At 36.7% G+C, this 23,982-nt stretch overlaps 1 protein-coding gene across 9 annotated transcripts in view; it reads right to left on the reverse strand.

Moving 5' to 3' along the window:
* Window positions 1-8,386: 8,386 nt before the first annotated feature.
* Window positions 8,387-23,982, reverse strand: part of LOC102901761 (vesicle-associated membrane protein 8-like) — a 48,791-nt gene continuing 33,195 nt past the window's right edge. For 7 of the 9 annotated variants that reach the window (XM_045056169.1, XM_023252994.2, XM_023252995.2 and 4 more), the window contains 2 exons: window positions 21,530-21,688; window positions 8,387-11,150 (listed from right to left, as the gene is read on the reverse strand). In XM_045056169.1, the coding sequence (XP_044912104.1) occupies window positions 11,013-11,150; window positions 21,530-21,688 (297 nt within the window). In that variant the 3' untranslated portion in view covers window positions 8,387-11,012. The remainder of the gene's footprint in view (window positions 11,151-21,529; window positions 21,689-23,982) is intronic. The other 2 variants (XM_006931023.5, XM_006931022.4) reach the window with 2 other exon arrangements.

Raw genomic sequence — 23,982 nt, forward strand, 5'->3', positions numbered from 1 at the left:
TTAAAAAAATAAGGATTAAGAAAGAAAGTCTGTCAACCATAGAAATGCAGGTAGTTAGAATTTTTAGGGCTGTGGTGAATTTATACTCCATAGATACTCAAGTGTTGAGGGAGGATTAAAGAAATGTATACTGTGTTTCTGTACATGTGTACTCATTTGTTTGAATGGTTTTATTTCCATATCTTAAAGTCTTAGTTTTTTGGTTAGGGCCTTAAAAAATATCCCAGATTTAGATTTGAAGACATTATTAGGAGTTCTGAGTCATTTTCTTAAAATGTAGTTGGGAGTCTAGTTGATGGATTTAGGATGGGGGCAGAAGAGTTCTTTTTTTATTGTTTGCTTTATTTGTAAAATGTAAAAATTGATAAACTTTCGGTTGGAAGGATTTGGTGTCTTCTTGGCATTTAGGGAACTGCTGATACATCAATTTGGAAAATTGTTTCTAATTAAGATTCGAGAATAAGTATAATAACCTAAATGGTAATTTAAGACCCTGTCTAGCCAGCTAAATCAAGCCAGACTGCTGAGAAGTTAGCTAGAGAAAAATAACAGAGTAATGTAAATTCTCTATGTAGTAGAGTGAAGTGATTTTTACAGTATTGTCTAACTTTGTGAAGTTGAATTGTCTGTTACTAGATCTCCCAACTAGACACGTCTTCGTGAACAAAAATTAGTGCTACTAAAAAAGTAAGTTAAACTTTTATGGTAGATCTCTAAGTGGGGGGCCAGCAGCTTGTTCTTATAACTGTATTGCAGCACAGCTAGACTGTGTTGTGTATGGCTGTTCTTTGCACCACAATGGAGTTGAGTACCACAGAACTGTAAAAGCCTACAACATTTATTATCTGGCCCTTTACGGAAAAAGTTCACAAATCCTTGATCTAAGTCAGAAAATTTGTGTTGGGATCATTAAGCAGCACTATGCTTATTTTATGTAAATACTCCACATCAATACCTTTTTAAAAAAGGTGTTAAAACTGATTAAAACTAGGTTTTAAAAAGTAAGGTTTGCCTACATTGGCTAACATAAAGCTGTCTGATTTTGATTCTTTTGTTACAGTGTTAAGATGTCACTCTGGCCCTTGACCTGGCAGATTTAATTAGTAGAAAAAAGATTAAAGCTGTACTCAGGTTTAATTCTTTACCCCCGGTAATTTAATAATTAATTTTGGTGTGTGTGTGTGTTGGGGGGGGATGATTATTCCCACTTCTGACTTTATAAAAGTTGCACGGAGTTCAGGTTTTTATACTGTTTGTTTCCATATATTCTGAGTCCCACTGACGTGCTATTCTCTGACCCATTTCGGGCATTAAGTCTTGACCTAGAGGAGTATGTTCCTGTACCAGACACTAATTTTAGTTCCAAACTTCATAGAATTGAAAAATCTCTCCCTTTATGTAAGCCAGTTTATTAGCTTTCGTGTTTTTATGTATTCCAGTTTAAAATCCTTGCCCTTTAAAAATTGTTGAAGGACTGTTGTGTTTGGACTTTGCCATCGTTTTGGGGTTTCCTTTTGGCTGTCAATTTAAGGTCCTTAACTTCCCTTGAATTTCAGGGCTTATTTTTGTGCAGCCCATCTTTCTGCTTCTGAGACCTTCCCAAAAAAGGTCTATTCCGCCTCTTAACTGATCACTAGTTTTGCTAGATCAAAAATTCTAGGTTTAGTGAAGAAATCAAATGGCACTTTGGTTCTTGATCGTATGAAGTATTTTTATGCTAAAGTTGCTCAAGGTTTTAGTTCTATTCACCAGTGTTCTCAAATTTTATGATGGGATTGTTTCATCCATTCTGTTGCACACTCAGTGGGGTGTTGGCATTGTGTGAACTTGCTCTTCAGTTCTGGGAAATGCTGCTGAGATGGTTCTTTGCTCATCTTCACCACCACCCCAATCTTCCTTTTCTCTGGAATTTTTATTTGAATGTGAGCCCTGGACCTCTGTTTTCCTTTGCAGTATGTTGATTTTTTACAACATCTATGTTACAGGTTTTTTTTTTAAGGTTTTAATTAGCTCTAATTTCTAAGACCTTCCCCCCTCATCTTCATTATAAATTAGCAATGTGTTCTTACACAGACGCATTATTTTTTCTCATCTCTAAGGTTATTAATAACTTTAAAGGTTTGTTTCCAAGATACTTTGCTGTTGCTTGAACTTCTGCCTCTCATATTACACATTTTCCTCAAATGTTTGGTGATCTGTGGCTCATATTTAAAAGCTAATTGGATGTTGTGGATTGGGCTAGGGTTTAACTTTGGGGATTCATGTCAGATCCAAGTGATCTATTAAGTGCTTTGTCGTTTTATTGAGGAACCTTTGATATTCCCCCTCTCCCTCACACCCTCCCCCATGCCCTGCAGCCTACCTGGTCAGATTCACCAGAAGTCTCTGTCTACTCTCCTACCAGAAGGGTGGAAAAAAAGCGCAAAAAACTGGCTGCCAGTGTTTGGGATCCCAGTGAAGGAAAACGGCTGAGGGTTCTGAACAAGTGAAGTACTTTATTTTCTTCACGCTATGCCTGTTGAGTACAAAGACCACCTTTTCTTATGTACTTCAGATAAACTCCAGTTTTCTGCCAGGAATGGGTTTCTGTTCATCAATACAGAAGAACTAAGGGTTTAACTGTCAAACATTTTGAACCAATCCTCTTACTCCTTTTACCTGTTTTTAAAGGTACCTGAGCTGTCCATTGCTAAGCCTTTGCAGGGGTTCTGTGGTACAGTCTGGGAGGGATATCCTCATTGCTGACAGCCTATTTGGTTTTCTCGTTGGTCGAGTCCGTTACCACTTGTTCATAAGCTTTGCAATTTCCAAAATTTTGTTGCTGTTGTCTCCTTTCCTGTTCTTTGTCCTCAAGGTTTTTAAATGTTGTCTCTCCACCTCCCCCCCCCCCCCCCCCCCCACCCTTTAAAGTAACGGGTTTTAGTAGGATTTCAGAAGGGACTAGAAGTGATAGGGTCTTATTTTTTAGCAGCCTTTTTTATTTGCGTGAGGGTGGTTGGTGACGGAAGGTTTGGGAGAACATAAAGGGGCAGGTAAATTAAAATCCAGATAGTGTTCTAGAATAATACCTTCCAGAATTTGGCCAATAAATTTCATACGTAGTTTGCTAGTTTATTACGGAACCAATCTCTATTAATGGACAGTGTTAGGTAGCTTTTATTTCAATTCTCCACCAGTTTTGTAGACTGATTAGAGCTGTCAATCTTCCTTCTTTTCAAGTAATGTGTGAGTTCTTGGTCTGCCGGCCTAGTTCAAGTTTTGATACCTTTGGTTTACTAGGTGTGTGCTACCAGGTGAGTTACAATCTCTCTTCTTGGGGTTTTGGGCTTTTATTCCTTTCTTAACCTTCAATGAGCTTTATAAGGTTACAGGTTTTGTTACTACATTACTCTTTGCACATTGGGATGGCAGTTGCTTCATTGATGTGCACAAGTTAGAATACATTATGTGGAACATCTGTCCAGGTGTCCTTCATGCTGAGGTAATTTTGAAAGGTGGTTTCATTAACGTTAGCATCTAAGTTACAAGGCCTGTGCATTCTATATGCACTTTTGGTTTTTACTGCTTGGAAAAGTTCTTTGAAATTGTTATCTTGTACTTTAAAAGTACCTTATGGCGTTGAGGTATTGGGAAAATCAAAACTGAACCCACTGCCTACCACAGCAAATTTTTTCTGAAATGTATAATTTTATTTGGCTTGGGGTCACATTAACTTGAAATGTCAAAATCTAGGTGAGTAAATTTCTTTGGGAGCAGTTTACTTCTAATTTATCAGCTCTCTAACATTTAAGCATGACTCTGAATTATTCATAAAAACTGATTTTTACTATCTACTTTGGGCAAGCTGAGAGTGCATTCTTTATCTTTTCTTCACTGCTGGCCGTGTTGAAGTCTAGCCTGAAAATCTCCATGGCTGAAATAATTCTGGCAAGATGAACATCCAATTGTGCAAATTGAATCTGCCTGGCCTGCTAATTGCTGTCAGTTGCCTATAATCTGGTAAAATTGGAGAAAGGTTAGTTATAATCCTCATTTCAAAGAGGCTTGAGCCCATTTATATCGGAATCAATCAGAATTGTTTAGGTGTTGCCTGGGAACTTGGATTTCACACCCCACTCCAAGTGATCTTCGCTACTCTAAAGTTTTAGGTATTGTTGCTTTAAGATGGTTAAATAATGCTGTTTCATAAAGATTTTTTGTTTTTACTTTTATTTCGGGTAAAGACAAAGGTGTGTGTTTCATAAAACAATGCCACTGAAGCATTTTAATCATGATCCCTTAAGTCTCGCTTGGAAAAAAAAACAGAAAGACTTGGCATTCTAATGAGTGTACAAGATGATAATGAGTATATGTGCTGCCGAAGGCGAGCACCGAGATGACAATGAGTAATAGTGTACCAAGTGGGGGAAGAGATGTGGTGGAAGTAGCAGTAGGCTGGGAACGTGGGGAGTTGGTTTTATGATTTTTAAATTAACTATAGGCGATACACTTTCCTTATTGCCTGCATATTGCCCCACTTTAGTTTGTCACTGATGTCACTCATCCATTCCATTGTGAATTGGTAATTAGTAACTGAAATTGACTTGCTGTAGTTTTGGGTTGGGCTTGTTACATATTGTCCCACTATCCTTAGCATCTTTTAGATTCTCTAGTAATTTCCAGCAGCCTCTTACTTTCAATGGCTGTAGTATAAGTAGCCTTAGGTAACAACTGTGGTATCCAAGGGACTATGCAATTTAGGAAGACAGCAATGGGTGACTGCTAAGTGTTAATTTACCCCAGTAAGCCCTGTAAATTTGGGGGGACAGAAGGGGGGCTCTAAAGGCATGAAAAAAAGACCTTGCAAAATTACTGTACTGCTTTTAAAAGGTGATGCTTCATAAGAATTAGATCTTAAGAGCAAGGTGTTCTTTGTTGTTAACAGTCCAAATCAATTACTTTACTTGTCAGAAGAGGAATTCTTTAAAGTCTTCCGAGAAAGTACAGAATAGGCATTAGGGGAGGTGCTAATTCATTTAACAATGATAGAAGTTACTGAATTCTATTTTGAGAAACTTAAGTCACTTGATAGGAAGATCATTTAAACTTCAAGGTTAATTGGTATACAATTTATTTTGTAATTGGATAGGCTACATTGTTTGCACTTCGGGATTTAAATGTGAGGTTATTTTTCCTGCCTCTCTCATTTCTCTGAAAAATAAAATATTTGAAGAAACTTAAGAGGTCTGTTAATGTTACCTAAAAGCGACATTTAACATGTCAAGCGATGCTTTGAATAAATACTTAAGAAAAGGAATTATATAATTCCCCTTTGTTATTGTTGTATGGATGGCCTTGGATTACACAAGGCTTAATCACACTTTTAGAAGACACTTGCCAATCTCACTAAGTAGAACCCGTTTAAAATAAAAATTGGAAGATGGCTCTGGCTGTTATAAGTGTAGTTAAATTAGCTAAGGCAATAAAAAAAACTTCAAAATGCTCAGAAATTTGTTGTACATTGCTTCTACAATCATTGATATATAATAAAGCATGCTACTACTAGTCAATTAGTTTTATGTATTAAGACCTATCAGCATGTCTTTGTTTTTTTTGTTTTTTTTTTAGTGCCTGGTTGACTTGATTTCACACTAACGTGATGTTCTCTGTACCATTTAACATTTTCAAAACCTATTCTCCCCCAGCAAATTCTGTTAGAACCAAGTGTTTCCATTTCCGGAAGCCTACTTTTAGAGTTCATATTAAGTTTATAGTGGGCTTTAGTGGGGTTTTAATTTGCACTAAATTTTCTTTTCTGGAAGATTACTTATGTTCAAATTTATAATGTAGTGCTTTTGTCTTACAATTAAACTCTTATAGCACTCATGCATTTTTTGCACTGTCTTTTTGTTTTTCTTTCTTTTTTTTTCAATTTAAGCTTTCCCTTCTTGGATGAATACTTTGAAATAACAGGTCTTATTTTCTTAGTTGAAAAGGTAAGAACTATCATATTTAAAATGTAACAGTTTGAAATGATGGGATTCTTTTGAAAGATTATGCAAAATGGTCAAATAGTTTTTTAATTTGAAGAGTCACTGAATTCAGTGGAAGAAAGAAGGGTCATTTTCAGTTTTCTCCAGAATGTTCAGGAGGAAGGATAGTGAGAGAAGGAAGATTCTGTATGGGGATATTCAGTCTCTGGCCTCTACTGGGTTTGCTGTCAAATGTGGTGAGACTGCTGAAAGTGCTGGTAGGCATCTGCTATTTATGCAGACTTGTATATATTTCTCAGAAGATGGCAAATTGAATTAGATGTGTAAAGTTGCACTAATGTTCGCCAAGGTATTCCTACTCTGAATACAGAGGAAACCTAACATAACATTATTGTTCCACTATTCCATTTCCTATGTTTGTGTTCCTCGAGAATTCTGAGGCATTTGGGTCGTTCCTAGTGCTGGCCTGCCAAGAGAGAGGCTGACATTATGGCAGGTCATGGTATGATGCTTAGAAGGTCTTCACTCCCTCACAAATGATCTCTGTGACCAGTTTGTGATTTGCCTTTTTGTTCTATAAAATCAGGCCAAGTTAAATAATGGGTTCTGTTATTTTAGGTTCTGCCATGATTCTATAATGAGAATATTAACTTTATTTTTTTAGAAGTCTCCTACTAAATATTTGGGGGGGGGGGAGGGGCAGAGGGAGAAAGAGAAAGAATCCCAAGTAGGCTTCACGTTGCCAGCGCAGAGCCTGACCTGGGGCTCCATCTCACAGCTGTGACATCAGGACCTGAGCCTATATCAAGAGTCAGACCACTGAGCCACTCAGGTGCCCCAAGAATATGTACTTATTTAAAATAAGTTAAGATCATCTTTTCAGATTTATTAAAATGTATAGGATATTGTCTAGCAGACTTAAAGCAATTTCTAGTTTAATACATAATTCAATGGAATAGACTTTAAAAAAAGAATGTTTCTGAGGTCCAGCTCTGTCATTTGCCCTGTGATGTTGGACAAATAAAATTTAACTTGTCTAAGCATCAGTTTTCCAACTGAAAATTATTTCTCAGATACGGATGTTTGATGACAGGCATGTGAATGTGCTTTGGAGTTAGTAGTTCTCAACCTTATCGTAAGGTTAAACACACTTTGAGGCCTTATCCCACCCTTAAGTAGAATCTTCAGGGGGGAGAGCCCAGGCATCTATATTATTAAGATCCCTGAGTCTGAGAGTTGAAAACCAAAGCTTCATATTTATTGCTATGACCATGTTTAAGAGCTATGGAGATCACACATAGGAAAAGGTATCAAATGTTAATACCTATATGTGCTGGGCAGTCTGAATGTGAAGAGTATAATGTGGCCAGGCTTGTGGGGAGTAGATACACATAGCTGTCTACCAAGATGGGATGAGTGCCCTTTGCAGTTTGCCTGGGCATCTGCTAGGACTTCTCACTTGCGCTTCTGTAACTCTTCTGGGCTTCCCTGGCTATGAACCTTCAGATTTAGTGTAGAAGTCCCTTGAGTTTGGTGAGTAATTTGAGATAAGCAGAAAGGCTAAAAAGGTTCTGGATTACAGAATAGTGTAAAAGCCTTTATAAATAAGAAATAAGGTCAAGGAAGCATTTTTGTGGGGAATGGAGGAAGAATATATCGTTGAGTTTTGGGGATTTAAAATTTAAGGTGTTTGCATGATACCTAAGTGGGTGTATCCAGTAGAGAGTTGGAAAAGGTTTGGAATTCAGAAGAGAGGTTACTTGCTGGAGAAGGCAATGTCATGGGAGTAAATAAAAGCACCCTAGAGAGTGTGGGAAATGAAGAGAACCAAAGGCTGAGCTCTGTTGCAGGCCATTTGATGAATGAGTGCATGATTAGACTCCCAAAGGCCTACTCTGCTTTCTGCAACCCCCCCCCCCCCCCCGCCACACACACACACACACACACACACACACACACACACACACACACACACACAGCAAGCAGTGTCATAATTTGCTAATCCTCTTACTAGCCCAGTGGAGTCAGGCAAGTGACCTAGCTTGTCAAGTTTTCTTATCTGTAAAATGGAAATGAGTCCCTACCTCAGGGTTGTGAGGATTAAAAAAGAATCTGTAAAGTACTTAAACAGCTACTGGCATATAGTTAAGTGTTTTAACTGTTACTGTTGACTGCCTTGACCTATTGAGATAAATTCTTTTTTTTTTCCTTTTTAAGTAGGCTTCATGCCCAGCATGGAATCCAAACTTGAACTCACAACCCAGAGATTAAGGCCTGAGCTGAGATCAAGAGTTAGATATGGTTTAACCGACTGAGCCACCCAGGCATCCCAAGATAAATTCAATTTCTAGTAAGATCCAATTACCAGCCCCGCTTACAACCCACAAAATCTCCATCAGTGACTGGAGCTGGTGTTGATCATTATCTTTCTTGAATTTATTCTCTGCTGCACAATGTGCCACTTAAATAGGCGTTGTTTTAAATGTGCTTATGATTTTTTTCAGTCTTGCTGCCTCAACTGGAATGTTAGCTTCCATTGGGATTAGGTCCATTTCTTACACTTCTGTGTATAGCCACTAATTTCTCAAACATCAGTTATCTCTATTGATGTGGTAACTTACAATAAAATCATAATGTTTTAGAACTATTTTGTTGCAGAGTGGGAGCTCAACAATGTTTGGATGCATAAATCAATGAAAAGTCTAAGATTGCCTTAATACTTGTTTCTATCTACTCAGGTATTTTCTGACAGATGTAGCATAAATAGCAGATAAACACTCCTTACTAAACGAGTGCTTTTCTTCCTAACTCTTAAGCTCTAAGACAGTTCTAAGACTGGGAAAACCAGCATTATGTGGGACTTAATAGCCTGGAACCAGAGTGATAGCTTGTGTCTTATTTGTGCTGCAAGTGGAGAGAAGCTTGTCACAACATGCTCTTCATTTTTAGGCTCCTGAGTCTTGGCATCCTGATATGTAAAATTGGGGAGGGGGTAGATTAAGTGATCTTTAGGTTCATGTCTTCTAGCAATACATATGTTAGTATTCACTGGCAATCAGGATACAAATACATTGTTTTATAAATATATTACAGAAATGTAAGGGAAACACATTATATAGGCTTTAAAAATAATAGCAATATACATGGCAATTCTCACAATGCTTCTCTTTAAATTTCTGTCTCCTCCCCCCTCCCCCCCCCCAACAACCTACCAACCTACAAAAAGCAAAAATACTCCATGTGTCTTAATCTGGACCACAATCGAGGGGTCAGATAATATACTCTGAGTTAAAGATACAGATTTCATATATACAACAGCCAGGACTTGAATTCATAAAATCTCAGCTTTCTAGGTGTGTGACCTTGAACATGTCATTGAACTTGGCTATTTTCTGATCTGCAAAATAAAGATAATATGAGCAAATATTTACACAGCACTTTTCTATGTGCCTTACATTATACTTAATAGGGGCGCCTGGGTGGCTCAGTCGGTTAGGCGGCCGACTTCGGCTCAGATCATGATCTTGCGGTCCGTGAGTTCGAGCCCCGCGTCGGGCTCTGTGCTTGACAGCTCAGAGCCTGGAGCCTGTTTCAGATTCTGTGTCTCCCTCTCTCTGACCCTCCCCCGTTTATGCTCTGTCTCTCTCTGTCTCAAAAATAAATAAACGTTAAAAATAGTTTTTACTTCTTTATGTCATTGTAAAATTAATGAGACATTCCTCCTCCAAAGGACTTAGTGCATTATATCAGAGTACATATTCAATATAACACCTATTTTTTCCTGACATAAATTACAGAAAGTTTCTAACATTTAAAATCCTTTAAAAAATACTTTGTGCATGGAAAGGTGATACTGTGCTGGAGGAATAACAAGCTTGGTGTCTATTTAAAGTGCTGATACTTGATCATTAGAATTAAAATGAGCTATCTACCAGATAGGAACCCATGTTTTTACTCTTCCCCATGGATCACTAAGTGATTTTTAAAACTGACTTTAGACCTCAAGTTCCCATTTAAGAAACAACTCATGATACCTTGTTACCAACTGCAAAGTGAAGCTGGATGTTTTGGTTATTAGATATCTTAGTGATTTGAGGTTATTGAGTGAAATGTAGGGGGAAAGCTATTAGGGTGGTAAAACGGGACAGGAAATCTCCAGGTTTATTGGAGATACAGCTTCCTAATTTTAAAATCTTTACCCAAGGAAATGTCTAGTATAAAACAATGGTGTGAGTAGTCATTTCAAATCAAAGAATCTGTGGAAGAGGTGAATGTTTATTTCTGGACTGTGTACTCATGTGAAGAGTCATTAATTTTTATTTGTATTTAATTTTAGAGAGAGCAAGGGAGGGGCAAAGAGAGGGAGAGACAGAATCTTAAGCAGGTTCCATGCTCAGTACAGAGTCCAATGTCGGGCTCGATCCCATGACCCTGGGATTATGACCTGAGCAAAATCAAGAGTTGGACACTCAACCAATTGAGCCACCCAGGCACCACAAGACTTCTATTTCTAAGGGAATTAATGAGATCACAGTCATTTTTCTTCTGAGTAAGAAGGAAAATATTAGGGATTTAATGCCAAAAATGCAATCATTTTTTTCCTGTTAAGTAGTAGTTAACACTTAAATAGCATTTACTATGTGGTAGACATAATTCTATGTGGTATTATTACTAGCTCCCTTTTACAGATGAGGGAACAGACACAGGTTAAACAACTTGTCCAAAGTCACCTGATGGTATCTTGCAGGGTGGAGAGTTAAACTTCAGTGGTCTGATTCCAGGGTTTGTGCTTTTAATCTTAACAAAGGGCAGAGAGGCTGGGGAAGTAGCTGGAGCAGTGGGGAAAAAACTGGCAGCATTACAGAAATGGAAGAGGTACAAAAATTAATAAAGCACACTACAAGGACAAGGAAAAACCCTCTTCCTTCAGTCTTCCTACCACTGGAGAATGCTATTTCATAATTGTTGATTGTAGAACTCTCTATTTACACACAACAATTTATTGGTAACTGCTGGGGATGGGGAGAAAAAGGGTCAGGGTCAGGTTGGTATTACATTTGTACTTAAAAGAATGATGATGATTGAGAGGAGAATTACCACGGTGATGATTATAATCTTTCTGAAGTGTTTCCACCATATCCTCCTGAGAATCTTTCTTGTTTTTTGGGACTCTTTGGCCTGAAATAAAAATACAAATTTAATGTTTTCTTTCTGTATCTGGATTAATGGACACACTTTCAATACCTAATAAAGCTATGTGAAAGAACAGATTTAGCTTGGTTTTGAGCAATCCCAGAGAATCTCACAAAGTCTGCACAGCTTTTATAAAATGATTCACCAAGATTCCAGGTGCCTTCCTCATTGAGTTCAGCTGTAATTTTATTAATAAATTAATGTTTAATAAACATATTTAATAAATATTTATTATTTAATATTTAATAAACTAATAGAATTTATTAATAAATAAATTTATTAACTCTGACTGTGACCAAGTTAATAACTCTTTGAGCCCCAGTTTCCTCATCTTCACTTTATGATTTTACTTAAATGCCACTATCCCTTATAACCCTATTTAAAATCGCTACCCCCATCTCCATCCCAGAAACCCTATTTCCCTTCGATACATTATTTTTCTCTAAAGTATTTATCTCTTGGGGTGCCTAGGTGGCTCAGCCAGTTAAGCGTCTTGACTGGCTCGGTCATGATCTCATGGTTTGTGAGTTTGAGCCTCTGGCTCTGTGCTGACAGTTCAGAGCCTGGAGCCTGCTTTGGATTCTGTGTCTCCCTCTCTCTGTCTCTGTCTCAAAAATAATCATAAAAAGTTAACATGTTTAAGGTATTTATCTCTTATCTAACATTATGTAAATCTTATTTATTGTGTGTTGAGAATGTAAGCTCCGCGAAGGCAGGGATTTTGGTCTGTTTCATTCACTGCTGTATTCCCAACAGTGCTTAACGTAGAATACTCCTCTATTTTTCTTTAGCACCCGTATATTGCTATTGAGAAATGTGATGCTATTCTAATTGCCAAGTCTTTGTATTTTCTCTCTGAAAACATTTAAAATCTCTCTTCCTTTTTTAATGTTCTACAATTTCAATATTACATACATGCCCTGCTATGGTCCTTGTTTTGTTCATTCAGTCTGGAAACTCGTGTTATTTACTTCTAGGAATTTTTCTTATATGCCTCTAATTTTCTCTCCTTTGATTTCTTCATTGTCTGAAACTCCTGTTGTTCATATGTTGGATCTCAGACTGATTCGCTGTCTTATCTTTCCTCTTTCTCTTTTTGCTCTCCTTTCTGAGAGAATATCTCAACTTTATATTATAATAATTGTACTGAATTTAAAATTTTTACTATTGTTTTAATTTCCAAAAGATCTCTTTTGTTTTATGAATAAGCTTTTACACAGCTTTTCATTCTTGTTTCAGGGATGCATTACTTTCTATTATTTCTCTGAAGACAGAGAAAGGTTGGGGAATGGTCACCATATTCAAAGATACAGATACTCAGGATAAAACTTTTCACTTGATCCATCGGATTTTAATATGCTGGTCACTCTGGCCTCAACTGCATATGGTTTCTGAATTTAGACCCACTCTGGTCTGTTGTCTTTAGGTAATAACACTTATTATCCTTTTGTCAGGGGTAAGGAGAGGAAGTGATGTGGCTCTAAAATGTAGGGAAGAGGCTCTGCAGGTAACATGTTCCTTTTAAAGACTTTATACCCAGTCTCCTCTTGAGACTTCTATTGCATGTCTACTTTTACAAGTACCATGTATCTCCAGTTTCTGATTCTTTCCAAAGTTCTGTGGCCTGGATCAGTTTGCATCTTAATGTCTTCTGGTACAAACTTAGGTTTTGAGGTTTTTGCTACTAAAAAGGTTAAAAAGTACTCATAATTGGTTTTCTAGCTTCCAGAATTGTTGCCATCTCTTACCTGTTGTCTTTTCCTTGTTTTTTGTCCTAGTAATTTATACATTAAAATTCCTAATTATTTCTTTACCTATAATTTTATTGGAATTTTGAGTGTATGCCAAGATAAATGTATCTGTTTAATCTGTCAAATTAAAATCCATGACCCATATTTATCTGTAGGCAGACTGAGAGAAAGCTTACTGGCCTTTTTGTTAAAAAGCCAAATGGGCTTTTTTTTTTTTCCCCCTTTAAAAAAGCTTATTTTGAGAGAGAGAGCACTTGTGCACAGGTGTGAGCACAAGCAGAGCAGGGGTGGAGAAGGAGAGAGGGCTCGATGTCAAGAACCATGAGGTCATGACCTGAGTTGACAGGAGTTGGAAGCTTAACTGACTGAGGCACCCAGGTGCCCCCAAATCAGCTTCTTAAGGACATTCAGTAGTCTTTTATATAAAGATCAAGGGGGAAAAAAGAGGTAACTAATTTTGCAAGTCAAAAAATAGAGGTTTTTGTGAGAATGATTATGTGGTATCTGTGTGAAAAATATTCTGAGAAAAACTGTAAAATACTTCAAATATGTTTTATTGAGCTGCTTCTACCCAACTGTCCTCAAAGAGGAAGTCATTTTTTTCTTCATGTAATCATGTATGCATAAAAGTGGGATTTGTTTGGAAGGTAAGGCAGTAAAGTGAAATAAAATCTCTTACTTTTTTTGCCATATTTTTTGTGGGATTTAGATGTTGCCACTTACCCCATAAAAAAGACAAAATCTAATAAAAAAAATTAATAGATCTGGCAGTATGGTAGACTCTAAGTAATCCCATAACCCTCCTGCCACTATTACTACTCAGAAATGCTAGATAAAATATAATAAGCAAACTTAAATTCATAGCAGAATTGGGAAGAAAGTCAGAGTACAGCCTGGTGCCGAAACTTAGGCAAACAGTGAGAAATTGCACTTCTGGTGCAGCTTGTCTGGATTTGGGAGGGTGAGGACATTGGCTTCTGTCATCCAGGGCTTGGGATTTCACTGCCCACAGGCACAGCAGGCTAATCTCTGGGCTCCATGAGGAGAACATGGAACTATATTGAATTTTCATCTTTCCTGCTAACTAGGCTCAAAACTTTGGAGTCTTCCTTAACTCCCTCTCACCACACATGCAATCTGTCAGCAACTCCAATTTGTTCCACCTTCAAAATGTATACAGAATCCAACCACCTCTCACCACTTGTACTGAACTAAATATTCATTTTATGTTACCTACACTTTTACCACTTTCTTTGCTCTTTAATTTTTTGCTGAAAGTCAGATTTCTCTTCAGAGATAATTTTCCAACTACCTAAAATACCTCCTTTAGAATTTCCTCAGTGCAGATGTGATAAACACAGCCAGCTATCCACTGCAGACTTTAGTTCCCCTCTCATAATGTAGAATTATTGCTGGCAAGAGACTCTCCAGTCACAGACCACATTTATCAGGCTCTTCACCCCACTCTGTGCTGTTTCCCTCTCTGCCTCTTGCACATATGCAAAGCTGTAAGACTAATTCTTACCAATAGGTCGTGAGTAGAAATGATGGTGTCACTTTTGGGCTGAAGTGGCTATAAGCAAATATGCTTCTTCCACTCCATGTTTAACCAACTGCCACCTGAAATGGAAAGACTCTAAGGCCCCAGGCAATGGCAGAGTCACAAAACGGAAAAAGCTTGGGTTCCTGGATTACCATGTGAAATTATGCCCACGGAAAACCTGTTTTAAATTGTTATGCAACCAAGAAATAAACCTTTATTTAGTTCAACAGTTAGTGTTTCTCTAATACTGCAGTTGGTAGTAGGATGAGATGTTATTAAAAGAGTCTAAAACATGTGGCATTGGCTTAACCATCAGGTGGTAGGCAGTGAAGAAACTGGTAGTAGAGGCTGGAAAGATAAAGACCTATTTAAAGACCTATTCTTCAGAATAAAACACTGGATAGTTTTACCATTGCCTGTGACAACTTGGAAGGCAAACAAATTGCCTATTGAGTCTTTCACTTTGGAAGAAAATGTTGGAAAACAGAATGGTAATGGTGTGAGTTCTTGTTACTGGCTGCATTTATCAAGGTATCAGCTGGCTGGTTTGCAAGAAGAAATGAAAAAGGAATAGGGTGAAGAAATGTGGAACACTGAAACATTAGATAAGCTTGTTTTTTTGGTCCAGAAATAGAACTATTGAAAAGGTCTTTAATGACAAATGCCCATTAAGAAGATTCTGTCCTCCCTCAATAACAGAAAAACTCCAAACCTTTAAAAAAAAAAAATGGGAAAAGGACTTGAACAGACTTTCATCAAAGATCTATAAATGGCCAATAAGCATGCGAAAAGATGCTCAACATCATTAGTCATTGAGGGAATGCAAATCAAAAGGAGATGCTAGTTAAAAAAGTGAGATGCTAGTTCATACCCAGTAGGATGTCTATAATTAAAAAAATGGCAAATAACAAGTGTTGGAGAGGATGTGGAGAAATCTGAACCCTCTTACATTACTGGTGGGTACTTGTGGCTACCCTCTTACATTACTGGGTTCAACCACTGTGGAAAATAGTTTGGAAGTTCCTCAAAAAGTTAAACACAGAATTACCATATGATGTAGCAATTCCATTCCCATGTATACACACAAAGGAATTGAAATCAAGTATTCAAACAAAAATTTGTACATGGATGTTAATAGCATTATTCACAATAGCCAAGGCAGAAACAACCCAAATGTCCACCAAATGATGACTAATAGATAAGCAAATAGGGGTGTATCCATAAAATGGAATATTACTCAGCCACAAAAAGGAATGAATTACTGACATGCTACAACATGGATGAACTAGAAAAACATGCTAAGTGAAAGAAGCCAGCCACAAAAGACTGGATTGTATGATTCTATTTATATGAGATAGCCAGAATAGGTAAATCCATAGAGACAGAAAGTAGATTAGTGGCTGCCAGGACGTGGGGAATAACTGTTTAATGGATATGAGGTTTCTTTTTGGGGTGACAAAAATGTTTTGAAACTAGTAAGGTGTTGGATATACAATACTGTGAATGTATTCAATGCCACTGAATTGTATACTTTAAAAATGTTAATTATACCTTATGTGAGTTTTACCTCAATTAAAAAAAAAAAAAGATTCTGCCCTGTGGTGGAGACAAGGTTAAGGGTGCAATATGCTTCCTATGCAAGCCTAATGGCCTCAAAGTAGTTGTCTTTAAATTGAGAGGGAGGCATGAGGGCAAGAAGCAGGAGCAAAGAAATAACCGGGTTTCAGAATATTGTCCAGAAAAGAACTTTACATGTGGATACAGGCACTTGGAAACGACTAGAAGCAAAAAGATTCAAAATCAACCAAGTTTTGAAATGGAAAATAAAGCAGAACCTGGTCCTTTGAAAAGACCAAAACAAAACAAAACAAAACAAAACAAAACAAAACAAAAAACAACTTGATTAAAATAATCGAAAGGCTAAGAATGAGGTAATTAAACCAACCACAGGCACAAGACAAAAGTTAAGAATACAACCGCATATAGCATATAGTATAAGTTTTTATACACGGCTAGAGTCAGTCTTTTGAGGCAACAAAGGTAAAACTATGGCAGTGAATCCTACAACACATACAAACATTTAATGTGAAATTTATCATATTAACAGGTTTAAGAAGAAAAATCATTATCTCAATTAATGTAAAGATAGCATTTGATACAATTCAACACCCTTTCATGATAAAATTTCTTAGCAAATAAAGAATAGAAAGGAAGATTTATAAGTTGTTAAAAAGTATCTATCAAAATCTGAATGTAAATTTAATACTTAATTGGGAAGCATTAGAAATATTCATTTTAAATTGGGAACGAGTATTTCAGATATCACCATTTCTAGTCAATATTTTACTGGCATTCCTAGATAACATAGTAAGACAAGCAAAAATAAAGAGGGGGTGCCTGGCTCTTGGTGGAACATGTAACTCTTGATGTTGGGGTTGTGAGTTTGAGCCCCATGTTGGGTGTAGAGTTTACTTAAACAAAAAAAAAAAAATTAAAAAATGAATATATATGGGAAAGGATGAAAAAAATATAGTCATTATTTAGTATATGATAAAATTTTTATGTAAAAATGCAAAGAAATCCATAGATAATATTACCATGAAAGTTCAGTAAGATTTAGGATACAACATTAGTATGCAAAAATTGATTGTGTTCCTATTAATCAAAAAACAGAGTCAGAAAGAGACCTAGAAAAATGGAGACCTAGCACATTAAGAGATGTGAAAACAATATTTTAAAGATGTCAATCCTCCCCACATTAATGTAATTCCAACTAACATCCTAAAATTGTGTGTGTGTCTGTATGTGTGTGTGTAACTCAAGATGTAGATTCTAAAATTCACTGAAAGAGAAAGCAAGACTTGCTAACACAATTTTTGAAAAGTAGAATACCATTCACTATAAGATATTAAGACTTCTTATAAAACCACAGTAATTAAAACAGTATAGTACTGGTCCAAGGATAAAGAAATGGATTAGTAGATATTAAATATGTATAGGGAGGGGCACCTGGCTGGCCTACTCGTAAGTGCATGTGGCTCTTGATCTTGCGGTCATGAGTTCAAGCCCCACGTTGGGTATGGAGATTACTTAGATAAATTAAATAAAAAGAAAAAAGAATACAGTACATATACATATATACATATATATGTAAATATATATATAATTGGCATTACAAACCAAATTTGGAAAGGCTGAGTGCTATTCAATAAATGGTGTTTGGGCAACTGATTTTTTGTACAGAAAATTATAAAACTTTGATTCCTACATCATACTCTATGCAAAAAACAAAATTCCAGATGTTTTAAAGATCCATGTTTAAGAAGCAGAATTTAAAACTTTTAGGAAACAATGTAAGAATATCTTTATAACTTTGGGAAAGGAAGGAGTTCTTTTTTTTTTGAGAGAGGGAGGGAGAGAGCGCTAGCAGGGGAGAGGGGCAGAGGGAGAGAGAGAATCTCAAGCAGGCTCCACACTCCGTGTAAAGCCCAATGCAGGCCTTGATCCCAGGACCCTGGGATCATGATCTGAGCCCAAACCAGGAGTTGCATACTCACTGAGCCACCCAGGCGCCTCAAAGGAGTTCTTAAACAAGACCCAGAAAAGCATAAACCATGAAGGACAAGACTGATATATTTGTCTAGATGAAAGTTAAAGACTTCTTTCCTAAAAAATGTATTTTACATAAAGCTGAAAGCCAAGCCACATACTGGGAGAACATATTTACACTTTATACAACTAAGTATCAACAACTAAGAATTGTATACCATTTTTTATCCTTTATTATACATTAGTATTTTATGTATCTCATAAATTATTTTAAAAGATAAAGATTCACATTAGCAAAATGGGCAAAGGATATCAACAGGCAGTTCACAGAACAAATTCTAATAGTTAATAAACATAAAAATTGTTCAATGTCATTCAAAATTAGGAAAACACAAATTAAGACAATAGTTATCTTCTTTCCCTTACAGATTGTTAAAAACCATAATCTCATAATCCCAAGTATTAGAAAGAATGTGGGGCAACAGAACTCTCATATACTACTGATGGAAGTATAAATGGCACAACACTTCTTAAGGAATTTTGAAGTATTTAGTTAATTTAAAGATGCACATATTTTAAGATCCAGCAATTTCATTTCTCTTTCTATATATAGCAGAGTGAGGGTTCTACAATGAGATCAAGCATCCCAGGGAGTTGCATGAGATGCTCCATTGGAAAGCAGGAAATTAATTTTAGAACTTCTCTTTGTTTATTTTAATCAAAAAAATAGGAAGGGAATGAACATGTATTAATGTACAACATATGGATAGGTGCTGACACCTTCCCTAAGTGTGTATGTAAAATGATACATGAGGACGCTTAAGGTTTTTTAGGGGTAAAGTATATATTCCCTAGTGACAAAGAGTTGACCACTGCCTACCCCTTTATCCATTTACCTGTAGTGTATTGCAATTCCTATAATTTACATGCATCTGGGGAAGAGAATTTATGGGCAATATTATTTAGTTTTAACTAAACTAAAAAGTACACATGTGGCTTAAAAATTCTACCAATAAAGGGGTGCTGGTTGGTTCAGTAGGAAGAGTGTGCAACTCTTGATCTTGGGGTTGTGAGTTCATTACTTAAATAAATAAATAAACAAAAAAATTATACCAATAAGGCAAACATAAACAACAAAAACATGGCAAAGAGGATATATCTCTTCTAGTTTGAGTATTTCATCTGCCATATTTAGAAATAAAAATATAATGATTATAATCAGATCTGACTTTTAATCACAATTACTATTATTAAAAACATTCTTATTAATATTTTTCTTAATCGGAGAGAAACAGTTTTAATCTTCTTAGAAAACCAAATTATTTAATATTTTATTTCATCTTCATCCCATTCTTTTAATTACTACTTTCCTATATTCTTTATATTATATAGTGTTATTATAGAAGAATATATAATTTAGATATATATCTAAATGCATTCTCAAGAATGCACTTGTAAATTTGTAAAATTACAAATAAGTATGCATGACCAAAAAACTCTACAGATCACTGTCTTAGAAACAGTTTTGCAGGGGAACCTGATTGAGGTGACTCAATCAGTTGAGTGACTGACACTTGGTTTTGGCTCAGGTCACGACTCATAGCTTGTGAGTTGGAGCCCCACATCAGGCTCCACACTATGGCCCTCCCATGTGCACTCTCTCTCTCAAAATAAATAAACAAAAAGAACAGTTTTGCAAAAGTGTACCAAGAGATATGAATAGGTTGTTCAAAGAAGTATTGTTCATAATAAAGTTAGAATCTACATTAATGTTTATTAAAAGGAGAAAAAATAAGTATACTGTGTTTATGTATTTTTAAGTTTTTTACATTTTATTTAGAGAGAGAGAGAGAGAGAGAGAGAATGGGGGATGGGCAGAGAGAGAATCCCAAGCAGGCTGTCCACTGTCAGCGCAGAGCTGGATGTGGGGCTTGAACACACGAACTTGAGATTATGAACCTGAGCTGAAATCAAGAGTCAGTGCTTACTCGACTGAGCCACCCAGACGCCCCCGACTACGTTTACTTAAATAGTAATGATATGCTGTCAGAAGTTAAACTGATAAATTAAAGCTAAGTGTGTCCAAATAAATACAGTTCATAAACATAATGTTGAACTAAAATCTTATGTTTTAGTTCATTATATGTACATTATAATGTCACAAACATAAAGTTAAAAATGCAAACTAAGAATGTAGATACATATATACCTACAGATACAAATCAGGACTCAAGCATACAAATGATTCACATCAAATTCATGATAGTGGTTCTGGTGTGGAAGGGGAATGGGTTTGGGAAAGGTACACAGGGACTTTAATCATAGTCTAATTTCTTTTTTAAATTTTTTAATGTTTTTTTTTTTAAATTTATTTTTGAGAAGGAGAGAGTGCGAATGGGGGAGGGACAGAGAGAGAGAGGGAGACACAGAATCAGAAGCAGGCTCCATGCCATCAATGCAGAGCCGGATGTGGGGCTCGAACTCATGAACTGTGAGATCATGACCTGAGCTGATATTAAGAGTCAGACGCTTAATGGACTGTGCCCCCTAGGCGCACCCAAAACTATCTTCTAATAGAAAATTTTGAACACACAAAAATTGACAGAACGGTATAATGAAACCCTATATACTCAACATCTAGTTTTAACAATTATCAACTTATGGCCAATTCTGTTTCATTTATACCTCATTCTACTCTCCCACTCCTGAACTATTCTGAAGCTGATCTCAGACATTACATAAATTCATTCAAAATATTTTAATATGTATTTCTAATAAGTAGTGACTTTTTAAAAACATAACCATAATACCATTATTACATCTAAAAACCAATAATATTTCTTACTGTCATCTAAAATCCAGTCAGAATTCAAATATCTACTTATTCATGAAGTTGTAAATGTTCATGTTTAGAGTTTGTTTGAATCAAATTTCAAATAAAGACCACACAGTGAAATGATACACCTTCTAAATCCATTTTTTGGTAAGTTCTCCCTCTTTTTTTTCCCTTGAAGTTTATTTGTTGACTAATCTGTGTGTTTTTTAATGTAAGAAATACATCTGTTATGCAAATAAGTACCTCCTACTTTAATGGGTTTTAAATTTTCATTGTTTTATAATTAATACTTTAGTTGCATTCTTATAATTTTTTTTTAATTTTTGTTAACATTTATTTATTATTGAGAGACAGAGAGAGACAGAGCATGAGCAGGGGAGGGGCAGAGAGAGAGGGAGACACAGAATCTGAAACCGGCTCCAGGCTCCAAGCTGTCAGCACAGAGCCTGACACGGGGCTCGAACTCACAAACCATGAGATCATGACCTGAGCTGAAGTCGGACACTTAACCAACTGAACCACTCAGGAGCCCCTATAATTTTTTGATAAAGCCATAGTTTGGTGACATAGGATTATCTCACAGTATTCCTGGTATTCCTGGTGTTCCTCACAGTATTTCCTTTTGGCCATTTGTCTCAAGTCGTAAGACACTGTTTGGATATCAAGACAGGTGAACATCACTTACAGTTGTTTGGAGATCATTGGTTTTATCAGTGAAGATATTCAATCTTTCTTCATTTTCCAAAATTTCATCAATATTTTTGGACATAATATTTTTTACTTCAGTTACTTGGCTCCTCAGTGTAGATATTGAGCTATCACCTTGATTTTTATTGTATTGCATCTATATAGAAATGAAATATAATACAAATATTATTTTCTATAAATAAAATCTATGATAATAGATTGTACAAATTAGAACAAAAGTGTCAAAGGCGCATTTCAATTGTATTTCAGCATAAGGAATCAACTAAACTTCAAATTGTCCCACGTTAATCTTGCTAAAAAAGGGGAGAGGGTGGATGGAAGAGTGATATTTCAATATATTCAATCAGTGGTGGAAGTCTTTTTTAAAATTTAAGTTGTTTATTTATATATTTATATAGACTTTTAAAGAGAAGTTTTAGGGCTGCCTGGGTGGCTCAGTGGGTTAAGTGTCCAACTTCTGCTCAGGTCATGATCTTGCGGTTGGTGAGTTTGAGCCCCGCGTCAGGCTCTGGGCTGACAGCTCAGAGCCTGGAGCCTGCTTTGGATTCTGTGTCTCCCACTCTCTTCCCCTCCCCCACTCACACTCTGTCTCTCTCTCTCTCTCAAAAATAAATAAACATTAAAAAAAATTTTTTTAAATAAAGAGAAGTTTTAGGGTCATAGTAAAATTGAGTGGGAAGTATAGAGTTCTCACATGCCCCTTATCCCCTCCCTATACTCCTCCCCCTCCCCAAAGCTCCCCATCAACAACCTGCACTAGAGTGGTACATTTGCTACAATGGATGACCCCACACTGATGCATCATTATCACCCAAAGTCCATAGTTTACATTAGGTTTCACTGTTGGTATTGTACATTCACTTGGTTTGGACAAATGTATACTGACATGTATTCACCATAATATAGTATCATACAGAACAGTTCCACTGCCCTTAAATTCCTGTGTTCCACCTATTCATGCCTCCCTTCTCCCTAAGCCCTGGCAACAATTGGTCTTTTTACTGTCTCCATAGCTTTGTCTTTTCCAGAATGTCATATAGTTGGAACCAAGTACTGGCTTTTCATATTGGCTTCTTTCACTCAGTAATATGTATTTTTTTTAAATTTATTTATTTTGAGAGAGACAGAGACAGATCGAGCGGGGGAGGGGCAGAGAGCTAGGGAGACAATCCCAGGCAGGCTCTGTGCTGTTAGCACAGAGCCGGGTATGGGGCTCCACTTATGAAACCGTGAGATCATGACCTGAGCTGAAACCATGAATTGGACGCTTAACTGACTTGAGCCACCCAGGCGCCCCTCACTTAGTCATATGTATTTAAGTTTCCCACATATCTTTTCATGGTTTGATTTACTCATTTTTTTTAGTGCTGAATAATAGTCAATTGTCTGGATGTACCACAGTTTATCCATTTACCCATGGAAAAACATCTTGGTTGCTTCCATGTTTTGGTAAGTATAAATAAAGCTGCTATAACATCTGTATGAAGACTTTTGTGTGGACATTACTTTTCAACTTATGTAAATAACAAAGGTGTGGTTGTTGGATCATATGGTAAGAGTATGTTTAGTTTTGTAAGAAACTGCCAAACTGTCTGACAAAGTGACTGTAGCATTTTGCGTTCCCATCAGTAGTGAAGAAGCATTCCTACTGCTCTACTTCCTTGTCAGCATTGGTGTTGTCAGTGTTTTGAATTTTGGCCTTTCTATTTAAAAATTATTTTCATGTTTATTTATTAAAATTTTCTTTAACGTTTATTTAGTTTTGAGAGAGAGAGAGAGACAGAGCGCAAGTGGAGGAGGAGCACAGAGAGAGGGAGACACAGAATCTGAAGCAGGCTGTAGGCTCTGAGCTGTCAGTATAGGGCCCAATTTGGGGCTTGAACTCACAAACCATGAGATCATGACCTAAGCTGAAGTCGGAAGCTTAACCGACTGAGCCACCCAGGTGCCCCTAAAGTCTTTATTTTTAAAAGTAATTTCTACAACCAACATGGGGCTTTAACCCACAACCCTGAGATCAAGAGTCACATCCTCTACCGACTGAGCTAGCCAGGCACTCCTTTAGTCCCTCCCTGTCTTTTTTTGAGAGAGAGAGAGAGCATGCGCATGTGCAAGTGAGAGTGGCGGGAAGGGCAGAGGGAGAGGGAGAGAGAGAACCCTAAGCAGACTCCACACCCAGCATCAAGCCTGACTCAAGGCTCCACCTTACAACTGTGAGACCATGACCTGAGCCAAAATCAAGACTTGGACACTTAACTGACTGAGCCACCTAGGCGACTCTGGCCCATTTTTAAATCAGGCTGTTTTATGTTATTGTTGAGTTTTCAGAGTTCTTTGTGTATTTTGGATAACAGATGTATCTTTTGCAAACATCCTCTCCCAGTCTGTGGCTTGTCTTCTCATTCTCTTGACAATTTTTTGAAACAACCT

Source organism: Felis catus, chromosome B1 (genome assembly GCF_018350175.1).
Source record: "Felis catus isolate Fca126 chromosome B1, F.catus_Fca126_mat1.0, whole genome shotgun sequence".
NCBI lineage: Eukaryota > Metazoa > Chordata > Mammalia > Carnivora > Felidae > Felis > Felis catus.